The 15,784-nt window shown below is 45.4% G+C and overlaps 1 protein-coding gene across 1 annotated transcript in view; it reads left to right on the plus strand.

Annotated features, from left to right (window-relative positions):
• The window catches only part of NFS1 (NFS1 cysteine desulfurase), a 111,266-nt gene extending 96,847 nt beyond the window's left edge, over window positions 1–14,419 (plus strand). Inside the window, exons 11-13 of the mRNA XM_029614655.1 lie at window positions 4,190–4,273; window positions 4,351–4,440; window positions 13,080–14,419. Coding sequence (XP_029470515.1) covers window positions 4,190–4,273; window positions 4,351–4,440; window positions 13,080–13,143 — 238 coding nt within the window. The 3' untranslated portion in view covers window positions 13,144–14,419. The remainder of the gene's footprint in view (window positions 1–4,189; window positions 4,274–4,350; window positions 4,441–13,079) is intronic.
• Window positions 14,420–15,784: the final 1,365 nt, after the last annotated feature.

A 15,784-nucleotide genomic window follows, 5' to 3' on the forward strand; every position in this document is an offset into this window, starting at 1 on the left:
TTTTCAGATCAGGATGTTGATTCTGATTCCTTTTTAGATTTTGTCCTCCTTATGCATAAAGCCTTTTTGGCTTCCAGGTCTCTGCAAGGTGGTGCCTTGCCAGTCAGACTTACACAGGGGCTGCCCCCCCCAAGGTAGCCAAGCGTGCCGATGTTCCCGTGTCTCTAAGGGTTGCGAAGTTAAAAGGCACGGTGGTTTCAGGAGGGTCTGCCACTCCAGATGTGCCGGGCAGTGCGGCTGCATGTGCAGGAGCCTCTCCTCCCCCTCCCGCGGAGGGGGAGGGGCATGGATGAGGAGCAAGGGAAACAGGCTTCTTTGGAGGGTGATGACCCTCAGGTGGTTCGTCTGTTCCAGAGGGAGGAGATGGAACCCCTCATTCCTGCAGTCTTGGCAGAGCTCGGGGTTCGGTCTCCACAGTCTGTAGCAGTCTCGTGCAGTGGGCAAGCCTCAGGTGGGTTCAACAATTACTCAGCACCCAGGACCTCCCATCTGCAGAGACGGAACAGGCAGAAAGGCTGGAAGGCGCGATTGCATATGGGGCTGATGCTCTCTATGATCTCCTCAGGGTGCAAGCCAGAGGTATGATCTCAGTGGTGTCAGCCAGGCGATTGGGCTGCAGACTCCTCTTCTACATCGCAGTTGGGCACTCTACCCTTCAAGGGTAAGTTACTTTTTCGCGAAGACCTGGACCAGCTTATCATATCCTTGGGTGACAACAAGGTTCATAAGCTACCGGAGGACCGCCCCAAGTAGTCCAGATCCTTTTTTTCCGTCACGCTCTCGTTTCCGGGGGCAGCACAGGTACAACAAGCCGCGTGGAGCTTTTCAACGAAACACCTCCACTAGGTCTCTAGCATGGTCTCACTCCTTTTGGGGGCAGACAGCCCTTCTGAGACGGTACCCATCAAGGCACCACTGCAAAGTCCTCACAATGAGATACGGCCGGCCCATTCCTCCGTTCCAGACTTAGGTGGTCGGCTGCCCCAATTTCTTGAGGAATGAGCCAAAATTACTTCAGATCAGTGGGTCCTCGAAGTTATCGATATAGGCTACATGTTAGTGTGCTCGGGATCTCCCAGACCTCTACTTGATCTCTCCCTGCGGAACTCGGAAGCGCTCAGCGGTGTGCCAGACTCTCGACAGGCTTCAAGCGCTCGGTGCCATAGTCCCGGTCCCCCTCCAGGAACAGGGATCCAGCCAGTATTTCATCTATTTAGTCATCTCCAAAAAGGAAGGCTCCTTTTGACCGATCCTGGACCTCAAGAGAGTCAACAAGGCCCTCAAGATTACCCATTTTCGGATGGAGACCCTGAGGGCGGTCATAGCAACGGTTCATACAGGGTAGTTCCTTGCTTCTCTCGACCTGACGGAGGCCTACCATCACATCCCAATCCACCAGGAACCCCAGAGATTTCTTCGTCTCAACATCCTGGGATGACATTTTCAGTTTTGAGCATTCCCATTCGGTCTCGCAACACGCCACGCACATTTACCAAGATCATGGTGGTAGTGGTGGCCTTCCTCCGGTGGGAAGGAGTCCTAGTCCACCCATACCTAGATGACTGGCTCATTCGGGCAAAGTCAGAAGACCTGTGTGTGATAGCGGTCAACAGGGTCTTGTCGGTTCTCACCTCCCTCGGGTGGATAGTCAATTTCTCAAAGAGCAACCTCAAGCCCTCTCAGGTCCTCGAATTCTTAGGAGCATGCTTCGACACTCGTGTGGGCAAAGTTCTGTTACCCGAGGCCCGTGCACTCAAGCTCATAGGTCAAGTCCAATATCTATTATCTCTCATGGTCCCCACAGCCTGAGATTATCTCCAGGTTCTGGGCACTATGGCTTCAACTATAGATTTGGTTCCCTGGGCCTTTGCGCATATGTGTCCTTTGCAGAAAGCTTTGCTATCCCGCTGGAAGCCAGTCTCTGAGGAGTTTCAGACACCCTTACCACTTTTCGATGTTACCATCAACAGCATGCAGTGGTGGCACTCTCTTGCCCACCTGTTGAAGGGGATGCCCTTGCAGACACATCAGTAGATTGTTGTGACAACGATGTCAGCCTCTCCAGCTGGGGAGCGGTGTGTCAGAATCAGTCTACCCAGGGACGATGGACCCCAATCCAGTCTCAGTGGCACATCAATCGTCTGGAGACCTGAGCGGTCCGTCTGGCTCTCAAGACTTTTCTGCCCTTGATCCAACTCAAAGCTGTGCGACTCCTCTCCGACAATTCCACCACGGTAGCTTACATCAATCACCAGGGGGGGCACCAGGAGTCGTCAGGTTGCCCTGGAAGCCAGCAAGCTGCTAGCCTGGACGGAGCGCCATCTGGAATGGCTAGCGGCCTCCCACATTACGGGAAAGGAGAACACTCAAGCCAACTTCCTGAGTCGTCAGCATCTAAACCCCAGAGAGTGGGAGTGGTCCGGAGAGGCGATGGATTTGATCGTGCACAAGTGGGGGGTCCCTCACTTTAGACCTGATGACTACTCTGAGCAATGCAACGGCCCCCAGATTCTTCAGCCGCAGAAGGGAGCACTGCTCAGAAGGAGTGGATGCACTGGTCCTAGCCTGGCCTCACAATGTCCTCCTTTACGTGTTCCCACCTTGGCTTCTGGTGGGAAAGGTACTCAGAAGAATATAACTCCACAGGGGGCCGGTCGTCCTCGTGGCGCCAGAGTGGCCTCTGAGACCGTGGTTCGCAGATCTGGTGAACTTCGTTACGGACGGTCCTCTTCGCCTCTGCCATCTGCCAAACCTGCTCCGACAGGGTCCAGTATTTTTCGATCAGGCAGATCACTTTTGTCTAGCGGCTTAGCTTTTGAGCAGCGGCGACTAAGGAAGAAGGGTTATAAGGAGGACGTTATCTCCATTGTGTTGCGGGCCCGTAAGACTTTTACCTCTCTGGCTTATATTCGGGTATGGAGAGTGTTTGAGACTATGTGTGCCGAGTCCGGTGTTCCGGCGTGTAAGGATTCGGTGTCCCAGGTTCTCTCCTTCCTGCAGAAAGGTCTCTCCAAAGGTTTGTCTTTCAATTCCTTGCAGGTACAGGTTTTGGCGCTCAGTTCCCTCCTTGGGCGGGTCGATGGTTGCGCGTTGGCGACCCATCTGGATGTCATTCGGTTCCTCAGGAGGGCTAAGCACTTGAACCCGCCTGCCCGGGCTACTTGTCAGCCGTAGAGCCTTAACTTTGTTCTCTGCGTTCTTTGCGAGGTGCCCTTCGAACCCCTTCGGCGAGCCATACTTAAGGATCTGACCCTTAAGACTGTCTTTCTGGTCTCTATTTCCTCAGCCAGGAGAGTGTCCGAGCTCCAAGCCCTGTCTTGTAGGGAGCCTTTCTTTCGCTTTTCTGATTCAGATGTTTCCCTCCAAACAGTCCCATCTTCCCTGCCAAAGGTTGTGTCCTCCTTTCATGTAAATCAGTCAGTGGAGCTCTCTGCTTTTTCTCAAGAGGACATTGCGAACACGCCTGGCGCGGATCTATGGCGCCTTGATGTGAAGAGGGTCCTACTGCAATATTTGCAGGTGACGAATGATTTCGAGACTCTGATCATCTCTTTGTCTTATGGAGCAGGCCGAGTAAGGGGAATAAGGTTTCTAAAGCTACTATCGCTCGCTGGCTAAAAGAGGCAATTGCGTCTGCGTATATTTGTCGGGGCCAGTCGGTTCCGGAGGACTTAAAGGCTCACTCTTTATGTTCTCAGGCTACCTCTTGGGTGGAGAGTCAGTCAGTCTCGCCACAACAAATCTGCAGAGCAGCTACTTGGAAATCCCTACATACCTTTGCGCGTCATTATCGCCTCTATGTTCAGGCACCAGTCTTTGGCTCTTTCGGCAGACAGGTACTTCGAGTGGGACTGTCTCGATCCCACCCTGTTTAGGGAAGCTTTGGTACATCCCACTGTCTGGACTGATTCGGGTATGTACAGGGAAAGGAAAATTGGTTCTTACCTGCTAATTTTCGTTCCTGTAGTACCACTGATCAGTCCAGACTCCCACCCTGAATACATCTACATTGCTACGTCCACTCGGACTATTTTTTTTTTATTCTTGCTGTGAACTGGGTTAGTTAGAGGACGCTGCATACACTAATATAATTAAAAATATCTGTTGCATAACAAGATATAAAATGGTCTTTCTATGAAGCTCTGGTTTATTAAGGATGAAAAACAATGTTTGTTATGTATTCCTTCAGTGCTTGTACATCTGCTTCTCTGGAACCATCCTATGTGCTGAGAGCCATTGGTACAGATGAAGATTTGGCTCATTCATCCATAAGGTAAAGGAGATTAGTAGCACTGCTGCAGTGAGCTTGGTACTGGTAGCACCATGTCACATGCTCTTCTCTCCTTTTAGGTTTGGCATTGGTCGTTTTACAACTGAAGAAGAAGTTGATTATACAGTTGAAAAATGTATCCAGCAGGTGAAGAGACTGCGTGAAATGAGGTATGCTATATGTATGGAAAAGATCGCCAAGAAATGATTTTTACCCAGGAGTCCCCTGCAACTTTCAGAGCTGAAAAAATTTTGCATAAATGAAACATCACCGCGTGAAGAAATTATTATTGTGTTGCTATAATTACATTTCTTATGCTTTTGACCGCAAATGATTATAAGACCAGACAGCCTCCATTTGAATACCAAGTAGGCACGTTGTCAGGTTTGATGCGACCATAAGAACTACACTAAGTTCTTCCTCCTATCCTTGTAGTAAAACCTATCTTGTTCATCTAGCACATCTTCATTTCTTAAATCTTGTATCTACAGCGTTCCCATATCTTGCTTCTATAACACTCCATACAAGGATCCTTGTTTCGCCAATAGCTTCATCAGGGGATAATTTTTCATCCACTTTCAATTCTCAACAGATCTAATTGCTGATCCCAATGACACTTTAATATAAAATAAACTGCATGTCAATATTATTACACTTTAACCAACCATGTACAGTATTTACAATTGCACTTTCATCAACCAATTACAATTATGATGAAACATAATTTACATAACACCTATATTTCTCAGTCCATATCCACCAATAGTTTTCTCCTACTTTCCCATGTAACAAATATATTAAATCTATTAATATATTAAATATATTATCTATATATTTTTATATATATATATTAATATATTAATTACAGACGCTCCCCGGGGCGTCGCGCCCCTTCGTGCAGACCCGGAGGGCAGACTATACTCCTCTTTACAGTCACTTCAACCCATTCCTCCTATGTCACTGCAGGGCCCTCAGGCAGCTACAAACCATCACTTCAGCTCCACGTACCCCTGCAAGCAAACCTTGGCGGCGTTTCACCCCTCTTCTACCACACCCACACGGGGCCAACTCTAATCAGCCAACGCAACACCTTTAACACAATACAACAGTTTTTCAACAGTCTTTCATCAGCAGCCCAGGAAGACTTTCTCCCTTCCCATTCTTATACAATTCTCTAACATCCTCCGCCTGCCACCTCTTTACCCCCCCATTCCAGTCTACCACTCTTGCCAAACCGACCTCCCAGAATGCATCCAGTTTTTACAATCCTGATTCTTCATCACTGCCTACCATTGATAGGAAAAGCAACCAGGCAAGCACAACACCGCAACCTAAAATCCCTCACTCCAATGCTGATTACACCGATCACCCAACTTCTAAGCCTCACCCTATTTTCGCTATCATTATTCAACGCACAATCTCTAACCAAGAAATCACTGATTCTCGCCGACTATCTCTCCGACGCTAAGCCCGATATATGCGCAATAACTGAAACATGGCTTAAAGACTCAGACACAGCCATAATAAACCAACTACCGACGCTGACATATGACATCTTCTCAGTCCCCAGACAGAAAAAAAGGGGAGGCGGAATTCTTTTAGCAACTAAAAAAAACTTAAGATTCTCTCAATACCCAGTCAACTCGTACTCCAAACTAGAAATCGGCTTTTTCACTTCAGACCATCTTCAAATTCTACTTGTCTACGCTCCCCCGGGCCTCCTGGAAACAGATGCATCTCCTATGGTGGAAATAGTCTCAACTCTCCTCAACTTGGACGCCCCAGCCATTATCCTAGGTGATTTTAACCTGCATGTAGACAATCCCACTCTTACTACCAGCTGTGAAGCCTTTCTCACAGCCCTCTCAGCAATGGGATTCAAACAGATAGTGAACAAACCGACACACAAAGCCGGTCACACTCTGGACCTTATCTTTGTTAACAAAGACATCTATCCTGCATCGCTCCTCAATTGCAAGAAAGTACCTTGGTCAGACCACACTCTCTTATTTCGACCTCATTCTCACTGAAAGAATCCAGCACCCCCCATGTTCCTTCACCCACATTTCTTTACAGAAAATCTTGCTCCTCAGAAGACCTTAAGAACCTCTTGACCACTCAACTTCCCCTTATAGACCTCACCGACCTGAACACGGCTCTCTGCTCTTGGAACAAAATTACAGAAGATATAGCCAACAAGCTCTGCCCACTATCTACAAAAAGGGCACACTCAAATGCTTCCAAAAGACAACCTTGGTTCACCAATGAACTTAGAAGGCTAAAACAATGCTTAAGGCAGAAAGAGAGCAAATGGCGCAAAGCCCCATGTGCCAGCACACTCTCCGCCTACAAATCTACACTACACCAATACAAGTCCTCTACTCTAAAATCAAAAAGGGACTTTTACGCCTCCAAGATCCATAACCTGGTCTTCGATGCCAAAGCACTCTTTGCCTAAGTATCTAGCCTTACCCAAATCAACCCCCTGGAAGTTCCTAGCAACCTAGCACAAGCTAAAGCGGAAGAACTAGCTCTATTTTTCCAAAACAAAATTGCCAGCCTTCTAACACAGCTGCCCTCCAATACCACCTCATACTCGACTTCTTTTAATCTCTACTTCAAAAGCACCCGTCTTGAAGCTTTCGATCCCATCTCCTCCACTGAGATACAAGTAGCATTAAGGAGAATGAAACCTTCCTCTCATCCTACGGATCACATTCCTACGAAACTTCTCTTGACAATTCCAGACTCCATTTCCAAAATTCTGGCGGACATCATTAATTGTTCTCTCTCCCAAGGACTCTACCCAGAGGACCTTAAATTGGCTTCTCTCAAACCACTCCTAAAAAAACCCAATCTGGATCCTAAAGACCCAAATAACTTCCGCCCGATCGCCAACCTGCCCTTCATAGCAAAACTCATGGAAAAATTAGTGAACACTCAACTTTCAGACTACTTAGAAGATAATAATCTCCTGTTCCCCTCCCAACATGGGTTCCGCAAAGCCTTTAGCACAGAATCACTCCTCATTTCCCTGACAGACTACCTCATCATGGGCCTCGACAAAGGACAATCATTTCTACTGATTCTACTGGACCTCTTGGCAGCGTTTGACACTGTCAATCACTCCATCCTCATAAATCAGTTGGCGGCAATAGGAATTACTGGCGCCGCACTTAATTGGTTCAAAACTTTTCTCAACAACAGAGGCTACAAGGTTAAAATCCAAAACAAAGAATCATCACGTTACAATTCAACCGTAGGAGTCCCACAGGGTTCCTCTCTGTCCCCTACGCTCTTTAACATCTATCTTTTACCGCTATGCCAGCTCCTCTCCAGCCTCAATCTAAAACATTTTCTATATGTGGACGATATTCAGATAATAATCCCTGCTAAAGACACATACTTGAAAACACTAGATCACTGGGAAAACTGCCACCAACAAATCAAACTCCTCCTCACTAGTCTAAACTTAGTATTAAATTCCTCCAAAACCGAACTCCTGCTCATCTCTCCCGAGAACAGTAACATCACTTCCACTTACCCTGGCATCCCACAATCCACGCAACTGAGAGACCTTGGAGTTTTAATTGACAATCGGATGAATTTGAAAGCTTCTATCAACAAAACTACCAAAGACTGTTTTCACAAACTCCAAGTCTTGAAAAGGATAAGACCTCTCTTTCATTTGCAGGACTTTAGAACAATCCTTCAGGCATTAGTTTTCTCAAAGTTAGACTATTGCAATTCTATCCTACTAGGTCTCCCTTCCTCCTATACCAAACCGCTTCAGATGGTACAAAATGCGGCAGCACGAATATTAACAAACACCAGAAGAAGAGATCACATCTCCCCTATCCTAAAAAGCCTTCATTGGCTGCCAGTGCACTTCAGAATTCTCTACAAATCCATCTCCGTTATCTACAAAATCATTCATCAACATACTTCTATCGACCTGCAAATTCCTCTCCTCTTACACAATTCTTCAAGACCTACCAGAGATGCATATAGAGGTTCACTCCAGGTTCCTCCAACCAAAGCCACTAGACATATTACCTTGAGAGATCGGGCCCTCTCTACCACCGGTCCCCCTTTATGGAATTCCATCCCCCCAGACCTAAGACAGGAACCCTGCCTCCCAACCTTCAGGAAGAGACTTAAGACTTGGCTCTTCAAACAAGCTTTCCCGGACTCCAGCTAATGTCCTTCAACTTCAAGTTCTATAACACAACCAGCTCATTTAACTGTTCATTGTAAATATTTAAAATGCTATTAACCTTTTCTTTTTCCTTCCTCTCCCAGTTTAAGCATCCCTGTTTTTTGTAACTGCTTTCTTCCGCACTACAGTTCCAGTTTGTTTTTTCTTTCTATGCACCACTGTTTTAATGTAAACCAGCATGATGTGATTTTATCATGAATGCCAGTATATAAAAACCTTAAATAAATAAAAATAAAATCACTTGTTAATTTGATGTATCCATTAACCAACTCACATTCCAATTTCAAAAAACATTAATATCTTACTGATCCAAATGTCCTCAATGCTCCTTATTCTTTGCACCTCTTCACAACATCTTTTCTACTGATCTTCATTAAAACTCTGATTCCATGTGCCTATGCCTTCCACGCAAAAAACCAGATTAAATATCTTCAGTGAACACACCTTCCCTCTAACGGATTACCATGGTCCATACCTTAAACCTTCAATAGTATGCACGATATTCAGTCCTTCACAAGATGTCCCTCGAACGAACCTTCATTAGCCTTCCATCAGAGACCCAACTCACAACCATGATCTCAACCTTCCTTCCAATGCAGTTAACCACCAAGCCATGAGATATATATCTCAAGGAGAGCGCCACAAGAAAAATAGCGTTTAGCCCCGATCCTAAAATGGCGATTTCAACCAATCACACACCTGCCCCACCCAACCACATACACATACGTCATCACCCCACCAATCTCGCGATAGAATCCCAAAACCTCATCCACATCAACATCTCCCGTCTAACCAAAATCACTAACACCCACACCAAACCTCCAAACCTGCCAACTACATATATCCCAATAAGCCAATATACATACCATATGCAAATCTCTACCCCATTCAAAACCACACCAAACATCTCATGTTATGATTAAGACATCATCCGCGATTAATACCACTGATACTACTACCCCTTCAAACCTGTCCATATACAACAGATGACTCATACCCTGTACATACCAGTGAGATGTATAATCTAATACTGGCCAAAACCTACCATAAACTCTACAATCATATATGCAAATTTATCTCACTCTCATTCACTGCTCCTAACCACCCACACATTCACTAAACGCACAGTCCCATTTACACCCTCAATATCTAGTACTGCCATACAGACAACTCCTCATGATACCGGCTTACTTAAAAAAAAAAAAAAAAAAAAAAAACCTTCCCTCTCCACTCCACTATTCAATCCATCTGGTTTTACAGTCTGCCACCAAAAAATACATTTTTGTTCTAACCACCACAATATCTGTGTAATATCACCTTGAACCGTGGGTTTGATCTGTGTAATGACAACAAATTTTAGCTGATCTATCGTGTGATGAAATCTATATCAGTGATCCACCAGAGGTGCACCATCTTTTTTTTTTTTTATCTGCAGATTACTTTTATGCTCAATGATCCTCAACCTGATCTTACGTTTCGTGTGACCGATATATAGCAACTGGCAGGGGCACAAAATTCCATATATCACCCTTTCTGATATACACGAAAACTTCTCTTGAGTGGAATTTTCCCAGGGCCTTCAATCCTTCGTACAGGCACAGTCTGCTACCTCACTTGCCCCTGTCCAGATGGAACCTCAGCTGATAAGCCCTCCCTCTCCCAGTCCTATCGGCAGACCTCGAGGCGTGCCTCACCTCACCAAGGTTATCCCTAGTAGGGACCTGGACGGCATGGACAAAGAGGAGGATACAGATTCCTTAGAAGATGGGGGAAATTCCCCCTGGTTTAGAACCGTATCGAACCATGTTACGGTTTTTCCATAGAGACAAATTGCCGGCCCTGGTTTCCCAGACCCTGAAGATGCTGGGAGTTCCTGGGGCAGACTCTATGATGGAACCAAAGAAGAACCCCATTCTGATTTCCCTACAGAAAGCCTCTTGCTACTTTCCATACTGGAAGCCATCCTGGAGTTGATTGATCTGGAATGGGATGCCCCAGAAGCAAGTTTTAAAGGGGGACTAGCTTTAGAAGCTCTAGACCCATTTTTAGATCCAGCAGTGAGAGAGCATATGTGCTGGTCTGTGTCATCTCTAAGCGAACAACTATCCCAGTGGAGGGAGGAGCGGCCTTAAACGATGCACACGATAGACAAATGGAGTCCATCCTTAAACCAGGCCTTTGACGTAGTAGCAATGACTTTACAGATTGCTTCTTGTTGTGCCCTGGTAGCTTGTTCATGTCCTTTCCGAACTGGCTGGTTCTCACAACAGACGTGAGCCTTCGGGGCTGGGGAGCTCACTATCAGGAACTGACAGCCCAGGGATATTGGACCGAGGAAAGGGCCCTCTGGAACATCAACCTCCTGAAAGCCCAGGTAGTCATATTGGCATGTCTATAATTCAGCCAAAGACTCCAGGGTCAAGCAGTCCATGTAATGTCTGACAATGCAACAACAGTAGCCTACATCAACCACCAGCATGGAACCAAGAGCCAGCAAGTGTCACAGGAGATAGATCTCTTTATGGAATGGGCGGAAATACACCCTCAAATGATCTCAATCTGCCACATCACAGGAAAAGACAACGTCAGAGCAGACTTTCTAAGTAGGGAGAGTCTGGATCTAGGAGAGTGGGTGTTGTCTGCCAAAGCCTTTCAGCTGATGATAGATCGCTGGGATTTCCCAACCATCGATCACCTGGCTGCATCTCACAATGCGAAGGTTCCCGATTCTTCAGTCACAGAAGAGATCAGTGATCCCTGGGCATTGATGCTCTCGTTCAGACCTGGTCAGAAGAAGAGCTGCTATATGCCTTCCCTCCGTGGCCCCTGCTGGGCAAGGTCATTCGCAGAATCTAGCACCACAGGGGATTAGTCCTACTAATAGCTCCAGATTGGCCCAGGCATTCGTGATATGCGGAGACTCCTGGTGGAAACACCCTGTGCCTCCAACTGCACAGGGACCTGCTACAGCAGGGGACCGGTTCTTCACGAGGATCCGGCATGATTCTGTCTTATGGTCTGGCCCTTGAGAGGGCTTGCTTGATGAAGTGAGGATATTCTGTGGCAGTAATTGTCACCTTACTCCGCACTCTGAAGTTCTCTACGTCCCTAGCATATGTTTGGGTCTGGAGAGTATTTGAGGCGTGGTGTCCCCTCTCGGCTGGTCAAAATCCCATTAATTCTGGAATTTTTGCAGGACGGCTTGAATAAAGGTTTGACCCTTAACTTCTTGAAGGTCCAGGTAGCGGCTCTCTCTTGTTTCATGGGCAAGGTGAATGGAACCCGCCTGTCAGTTCATCCAGATGTGGCCTGTTTTCTGAGAGGGGTGAAGCACCTCCGGCTACCCCTACGGTGACCAGTTCCCTTGTGAAATCTTAATCTAGTATTAGAATTTTTGGCAGGGCCCTCCTTTTGGCTGCTGCACAGTCTTTCCTTGTGTTTATTAACCTTGAAAACGGTGTGTCTGGTGGCTATATACTCGGCACATCAAATCCCTGAACTATACGCATTGCCGTGTCTGGAACTGTTCCTTCGGATGACTCCAGGAGCATTACAGCTTCATACCATTCCATCCTTTTTGCTCAAGGTAGTCTTGGAGTTTAATTTGAATCAGTCCATTTCGTTGCCATCTCTAGATAAGCACAAGGATGCAGAGGAATACTGCCTCCAACATTTGAAGGTCAGTAGACTTTTGGTGCAGTATCTGGAAGTTTCAGAACCGGTCCAAAAGACAAGACTGCCTGTTTGTCCTTCACGGTGGGAGGAAGCAGGGTGAACAAGCTTCGCGGGCTTCCATAGCTCATTGGATTAAGGAGGTAGTCACAGGAGCCTATGTGGCAGGAAAGCCATTACCTTCTCAGGTTAAAGCTTATTCCACTAGGGCTCAGGCGGTCTCATGGGTGGAAGCTAGACTGCTGTCTCCCATCGATATCTGCCGAGCGGTGATGTGGTCCTCCTTGCATACCTTCTCCAGGTTCTATTGCCTGGATGTACGGGCCTGGGAGGATTCAGCCTTTGCAAAGGCGGTGTTAACCGGACTGCGGGCAGCCTCCTGTCCCGATTGGGAGTAGCTTTTGTACATTCCATTAGTCCTCAGTCCATCTGGTTACACTCTAGGAAATGGAGAAATTACTTACCTGATAATTTCGTTTTCCTTAGTGTAGACAAATGGACTCAGCATCCTGCCCACAGCTGCCCAAGAATGGTGCCAAGGATGTGCCCATGGAGTGAATATCTATTCCAAGAGATTACGGGTAAGCCATTGTCCAATCCCTAGATCAGGGCTTCTATATTCTTACTGGGGTTCAATGTTTATGATTGGTTGAGTACAGTTACGATTATCTGTTTTTAATCATTTTAATCATATTTTAATCAAGTTTTTTCAATAGTATGTCCACAGTGGCTTTTGAAGAGAATACTGAAGGGCTGAGGTCACTATAGGGGTGTAGCTAGGGTGATGTCAGCTTTGAAATCTGACTCTGTCTCCATCTGCTGGCAGGGGAGCCTAATCCATTGGTCCTGAGTCCATCTGTCTACACTAATGAAAATGAAATTATCAGTAATTTCTCTATTTCTTTTCCCAATTCACAGCCCTCTGTGGGAGATGGTACAAGATGGAATCGACCTGAAAAGCATTAAGTGGACGCAGCACTAGAGCCGGCATACTGAGGAGTTTGTTACTGTGACTGATGCTGCCCTGTTTGAGCTGTGCAGAGGGAAGCACACATGTACATTCCATGATGCACTCACATGGGCCTTTTAATGCTATACCTTTGATAGCATGACTGTTTAACACTATGACTGCTCAGCAGGAAAAACAAAATGGATGTCTCTTCTTTGCAGCTATGTATTTCTGTATGCCTTTGGATCATAGGACCTTTACAGCCCAGGGTACCCCAGATGATATAATATGGAGCCTACTCTGCTGATGAACTGAGTTCACTGTTTAGAAAGCTGTACTTTAAATGAATCAGGGTGCTGCTAGCAGCAGGTTCTCATGAAAAACAGCACAGCAGCTCCCTAGCTTACTTAGATTCTTTTTGGTAGATACTGGAAAGTGGTTGATTCTTTTAATGCTAGTTGTATCTTTTCAAGACTTCAAGCTTAATTTTTAACATTGAACATGGAATAAAAACCAGAAGGTATTCAGATGTTTTTGTTCAAGCAAGAGCTTGGCAATTCTGACTTTGATATGCTGATCCTTGAAGTTTAAAAGTTATTAAATAAGCTATTGTCAGGTGTAGAGAAATAGGGTCATTTTGTAATAGGTGAGCAAATTCCATTGCTAGGTTTAGTATAGATGTTGCTGTTCCCAAGTCAGTTATAGTCATTTTTAGCTCTGACAGCTGGCTGATCTCCAGTACAGTACTACTCCTTTATTACAAAGCTCTTTATTTTTACCAATCAGAGTTTGAAGAGGGGTTAGTTCCCAGCCTCTAGATTCAGTACCTGAGCAACCTGGTTCACACTCGCACACAAGGAGACAGTGTGAGGCGTGTATTCTACCTGAGAAATACATGTGCACAACTATATGGAAAAGAATTAATGTGGTTATCTGCAGACTAATATCCTGGCTTTAATTGTCTCCGGTACCTATGTATGTCAGTAAGTAGAAACACAGGCGGCTTTGTTTGTGTTATCGTTATTTCATGTTTGAGAGTTTAGATGAGCAGAGATTATTCAGCACTGCTTTTGCTTTGAAAGTGATAATCTTATTTTTTTTTTTTCTACTCCATGCTGTGGGGGGAATGTGTGGTTTAGGGTATTGTCACTTGTCTACTTCAATGTCTTGTTTTAAGGCAGTCACTAGGATGGTGCCTCCTGCTGCTGCCACATTTATATAAGGACTCTCAGTAATTCCGATGTATAATATGCATACTCCTTCAAAATGAGAGAAGGGTCATAGCACATCAGAAATAAAGCCAAACCACCAAAATAGCTTCAAAGTGCTTTTCCTATTCCACACAATTCAAACTCCTGTACACCCAAACAGAACACTTGACCTAACCATTGAGTGAGTGTTGTGCTTCTATTTAGAAATCCATAATGCCCAGCTAAGCACTGGAATTAACTTATATTTTTTATCCACTTCAGGCCTCTCTTCAATTTTGAATCCAAGATCATGATTATGATGGCTCCAGCAGCCGTAAAACCAGTTTCTAAATCAGCACTTGGGATAAAAAAATAAAAAGGCAGCACTCTACCAACAGTCCAAGTCAGATACTGCAAAGTACAAAAATGGTATATTTAATGAGAAAGCAAACAATTTTGGGAGGCAGTTGTGAAAAATCAGTTTAAAGACCTTCAAGCTAATTTTTTTGCACCTGCATTTTGTGAAGGGCAGGTCTGTGAGAGTTTAAAAATCAAATCCCTGCATGTACTTTGCCTGCCTCAATTACCTCCGATATTGCTTCCCTTCTTCCAGTGGCTAAACTTAGCAGCTAGATTTAGCACTGAGGCAGGTGACAGTTTTCAGCCCCAGGGATTTATCTGGCTTAATCCCTGAAAATAAAAATTAGCTCTTTCTGCTTAACAACTTTATTATATTGTAATCTTGCTGTATCGGATTTTCCCTTGCTTTGGCATCATATCTATTTCTCCTGCACTGGGAAAATGTGTACAGCAGACGGACCTCATGCCACACCACATGTCCATGTTTTGATTGGGACCACTGTAACAAGAAGGTACAGTGAAAGCTTTTCTGTGTGTCTATTCCTCTTCTCTCTGCTATAATCAGCCAGATGCTTCTATGTCCTTTGCACATGTGTGTCATATTTTAGTGTAGCTAAAACAATAGGGATTTGATTCAGCTCTTGTCCTCTGCTCAGAGTGGATGTAAAAGCTAAAAATGGACATCTCCATAAAGCAGAGTGATTGATTTAGTAAATCCTGTCTGGAAAGGGGAAGAAGGGTAGAATACATGCCTGAGCTCAGGATGTCAATCGGCCCCTAAAACTTTATTCCCTTTGCTCCATTTTGAGGCTATCCGGTATTTAATATCAGTCAGACTGCACTAGTTTGTTTTAGGTTAAATATATGAAACATCCAAGTAAATATGGAAAGAAGCGTGCTATGTTTGTCACAGACAGGGGTAGACCCCTGGATCCTAAGCCAAGAAATTGTCACTGAGAATCACTGTACAAACTCCTAGCCCAGTTTCTAGAGAGCACAATTTCATTCAAAACAAACATAAGAAAATTCAGGCAGTGCTTTTACTGAACTGGATGGAAGCTAGAGCATCCGCACTGTGCATTGGATCAAATTCCCTTAGGGCAGGTCACAGACTTGCTATAGTG

Source organism: Rhinatrema bivittatum, chromosome 8 (assembly GCF_901001135.1).
Source record: "Rhinatrema bivittatum chromosome 8, aRhiBiv1.1, whole genome shotgun sequence".
Classification (NCBI taxonomy): domain Eukaryota; kingdom Metazoa; phylum Chordata; class Amphibia; order Gymnophiona; family Rhinatrematidae; genus Rhinatrema; species Rhinatrema bivittatum.